This window comes from Condylura cristata, unplaced genomic scaffold, assembly GCF_000260355.1.
Source record: "Condylura cristata isolate star-nosed mole 26May11 unplaced genomic scaffold, ConCri1.0 scaffold00008, whole genome shotgun sequence".
Classification (NCBI taxonomy): Eukaryota; Metazoa; Chordata; class Mammalia; order Eulipotyphla; family Talpidae; genus Condylura; species Condylura cristata.
In genome coordinates, this window is record NW_004567109.1 from 638,383 (window position 1) to 642,536 (window position 4,154).

Below are 4,154 nucleotides of genomic sequence, written 5' to 3' on the forward strand. Positions count from 1 at the left end.
GCACTGTGGGCCTCCCCGCCCCCCCCCACGGTCCTCCTCTGCCCCCCCCAGTGCTGCCAGATCCTGGTGGTGAACGGCGCCGAGCTGGGCCTGCGTGACCGGGACGGGTACACGGCCGCCGACCTCTCCGACTACAATGGCCACAGCCACTGCACGCGCTACCTGCGCACCGTGGAGCACCTGGTAGGCAGGCACCTGCCCCGCCCCTGCCTCGCTGCGGGGACACCCCGACACCCCTGGGGAGCCCTCGGCCCAGGCCACCCCCACAGCCAGCGGGGGTGGAGGAGGGCGGAGGGAGGGCCAGCGCCCGCCCCAGCAAAGCGTGGGACGCGTCACAGGACACTTAGGTGGCAACCCCAGGAAGCCAGTCCACTGAGGCAGGGGTCGGCCTTCACAGGTGGGTAAACTGAGTCCCGGGAGACTGCGGCCCCGGCAGCCGGACGGAGCTCGCAGCCGGTTTTGCGGCTCCTCCTGAACCGGTTATTGTGGGGACGTGGGCCCAGGTGTGGGGGGCTGTGCCCCTCCAGGGCACAGGTGCCAGGCCTCTCTGGGGCAGGACGGAAGGGCAGGGGGACCTGGGGTGCCAGCTCGGGCAGCCTGGCCATGCGGCTGCACAGGGGCCTGGAGCAGCGGAGGCTGCACGCCCGCCCTCGCCTGCTGGCAGGGGTCGCCCGGCTCTCGGCCCTCCAGACTCAGCAAGGCGCAGGGCCAGGAAGAAGTCCCCCCAGAAAGGGCCGCAGACAGAGCGCCCCTAGTGAGCGCTCCCTAGAGCCTCCGGTGAGCTGGGGGTGCCCAGCTCGGCCCCCTCCCCTGCCTGGCGCCGCAGGGAGCCTGATGCCCCGGTGGGCTGGGGGCGCCCAGCTCGGGCCCCCTCCCCTGCCTGGCGCCGCAGGGAGCCTGATGCCCCGGTGGGCTGGGGGCGCCCAGCTCGGGCCCCCTCCCCTGCCTGGCGCCGCAGGGAGCCTGATGCCCCGGTGGGCTGGGGGCGCCCAGCTCGGGCCCCCTCCCCTGCCTGGCGCCGCAGGGAGCCTGATGCCCCGGTGGGCTGGGGGCGCCCAGCTCGGGCCCCCTCCCCTGCCTGGCGCCGCAGGGAGCCATCTCTCTTGCCTTCTGGCGCTGGCAGGGGCCCCAGCACCTCGCGGGACCTCACGTCCTCTTCAGAGTATGTCACTCTAATGGTGACATGCGTGTCGCTTCCTGGGCACCATGCTCACCCTTCTCTTTCTTGTAAAATCTTTTTTGCAGCGTAGTGGGGGGCAGTGCTGTCCCCCAACTTAGATGAAGACACTCAGTGCAACGGAAAGGATACGCGGCTGGCCCAAGGCCATAGGTCATGAGCTGGGGAGGGGAATTTGGGGCCACCCAAGCCAGAACCGGGCCCCCACCCGCTGCCATCCCTGAGCACCAGCCCCCCTATTGCCAACCGAGGAAAGAGTCTCTCCGTGGCACACCCAAGCCCAGCTCCTGCGGGTGAGGGGGTACAGGCCCCCGAGAGGGGTGGTGAGTGAGCCCTGCCCCTCACCCGGCGGGCCCGGCTGTGGCATGACAGAGCCGAGCCACAGAGGACCTGTGCCAGAAAAGGCAAACACTCCCGCAGAGCCCCTAATTACGGGGCCAATGAGCATGGCGGCTGGGCTGTTACTTGGTGCCACACCGGCCTCCCACTCCCAGGGGGCCTGTGACACTTCCCAAGCAGGGAGGGGCTCGGGCGGGAGGCGCAGGCCTGGGCAGGAGGCAGCAGGAGCGGGCTGCGGCGGCAGCGGCATGGGCAACGTAAGCAGAGTCGTGCCCAGCACGCTCCGGGGCGGCCAGGCCTGCGGGTGGGGGCTGGGGGGTGCTGCGGGGGGGGACGCGGAGGGCGGGGGCGGCCTGAACTTGGACGCCCTCCTCCGGCCCAGGGCCACCCCCGCCCACCTTCCTTCCCCAAGGGCCCCTCAGGAGATCGGGCTGGGCTGGTGCTGGGGTTTGCCCCACCGTCAGGCAGCGAGTCTGGGGGGCTGGCAGGTCACGGGGCACCTGTCTGTCCTGCAGGTGGTGGGGGCCCTGCACGCCTCTCCCACCCCTGCTGCAGCACCTGAGTGCCCCTCCCCCAGGTAAACAGCCCGGCCCTCTGCTCCTAACGCAGAAGGAGGGCACGGATGCCGGGCCATGGCGCCCACAGCCCCTCCCGCGCCGGACTCTGAACCCCCTGAGCCTGGAGAGCGGGGCGGGACCTCCCAGAGCCCCAGGGCCTGCTGCTGAGGGCACTGGGCTTGAGCCTCCACCGGAGGAACCTGAGATGGGAAAGGGGGCCAGGAGGGCTGCGGCCGAGGTCACAGCTGCGTGCCCCCGGGGCGCCCGAGAGCCGGGCGGCTGGCCCACGGCCCCCCTTCCTCTGTCCAGAGCGTGGAGCACCGCGTGCTGTCCCGGGACCCATCCGCGGAGCTGGAGGCCAGGCAGCCGGACTCGGGCATGTCCTCGCCCAACACCACCACGTCCGTGCAGCCGCCCAACTTCGACCTCAGCTCGCCCACCAGCACCCTCTCCAACTACGACTCCTGCTCCTCCAGCCACTCGAGCATCAAGGAGCGGCGCCCCCCGCGCGGTGAGCGGGCCGGCATTGGGGCGGGGGAGAGCCCTGCGGGGCCCGGGGCCCAGGCACTGTGCCCACAGCCGACACTGGCGCTGCCCAGGTCACCAGAAGGGGACGCTGGCCCCGGTGACAGACAGGTGACGTGCCGGGTGCCTGCACGAACGGTCCTTGCTCCCCACGTGCCCCCCGGCAACGCCACAGGCGGCCCGCACAGCTCACAGGTGCCCAGAGGTTTCCCAGAACGCGCACACACCTCCCCACGCTCACAGGGCAGACCTGTGTGCGCACAGCACGTGGGCGGACCCCAGAGCCACACGGACACGGCCCACTTCCACAGCGCGGGGTGCCCACCCGCGCCGACGGACCCGAGCAAACGCGTGCACAGGCGGCTCGCGCGCACACCCACAACACGCAGGACGCACCCCAGCACGACGCAGGCCCTGGGGCACACGCCCTGGCCCCAGCGGGCCTGGGGTGCCCGGCTCCTGTGAGGCCTCCGCTGTGCCACCAGGTGGTGGCCTGCAGCAAGGGCAGGCGTCTGGTGCCACCCTGCCCTGCCCCATCACCCGCGGAGCGGCCCCTCTGCCCTTCAGGCAGTCCTGTTCTGTGGGCGCAGCCTGGAGCTCAGGGCCCCTGCACCTCCCCAGGCCTGAGTGCGTCCTCCCCACACCCCTAGCGAGTGCAGGGCAGGGGAGGGGCCCAGCGTGGCCTGGTCCACAGTCAGGCCAAAGCACAGGGCACCCCACACCCCAGGGCACACCTCACCCCCCACCCGCCAGGTTTCCCGGCAGCAGAGGCCGTCCCAGCCCCGAGGGACAGCCTGTGCGAACCCCCCACCCCCCGCCTGCCCAGGGTTGGCCAGTGCAAGGGCCGCAGACATGGAGAGTTACATGGACATGCTGAGCCCGGAGCTGGGCCTGCCCCAGGACAAGACGGAGAGGACCCCACTTCCGCCACCGCCCAGCTTCCCTCCGCCACCCCCACCCCCTGGCACCCAAGTGCCCCCACCCCCACCAGGCTATCCAGCGCCCAGGCCCCCCGGGGGGCTGCCCGCAGCTGACATCTACATGCAGACCAAGAGCAAGCTCCGCCACGTGGAGACCGAGGCCTTCAGGAAGGAGGTGCGTGCCCCCACTCAGGGCGCCGGGCGTGGCTGCTGGGGCGGGGGCGGAGCCCCCTGGTGGGGGTCACAGGCTGCAGCGTCCCTGGGCCAGTGGCCTGCCTGGGGCCACCCCCAGGCCCACTCCATGGGGGCTCGGGCCTGGCCTTGGGTCAGGGACAGAGCAGAGAAAGCATCCCTGGGGACCTGGGGACCTGGGCCCCAGGCAGGGAAGCCTGGGCCCAGACTGCCGCGCCTCCTCCCGGGCGCTCTCGCCAAGGCCACATCTCTCACAGACGGCAGGAAGGCTGCGGGCTGGCAGCAGCTTTGTGCAAACTGCCTCTCAGCAGAGACGCACAGGCCGGCTGGGGCGGCTCCCAGGGCCTCCCGGGAGCTGAGGGTGGTGTGGCCCTGACAGTGGGCACAGCGGGAGCTGAGGGTGGTGTGGCCCTGACAGTGGGCACAGCGGGAGCTGAGGGTGGT

The 4,154-nt window shown here is 71.7% G+C and overlaps 1 protein-coding gene across 1 annotated transcript in view; it reads left to right on the forward strand.

Moving 5' to 3' along the window:
* ESPN (espin) overlaps window positions 1-4,154 on the forward strand; it is a 30,095-nt gene that overhangs the window by 15,115 nt on the left and 10,826 nt on the right. The window contains exons 8-10 of the mRNA XM_012722053.1: window positions 52-183; window positions 2,383-2,584; window positions 3,425-3,693. Of these exons, the coding sequence (XP_012577507.1) occupies window positions 52-183; window positions 2,383-2,584; window positions 3,425-3,693 (603 nt within the window). The remainder of the gene's footprint in view (window positions 1-51; window positions 184-2,382; window positions 2,585-3,424; window positions 3,694-4,154) is intronic.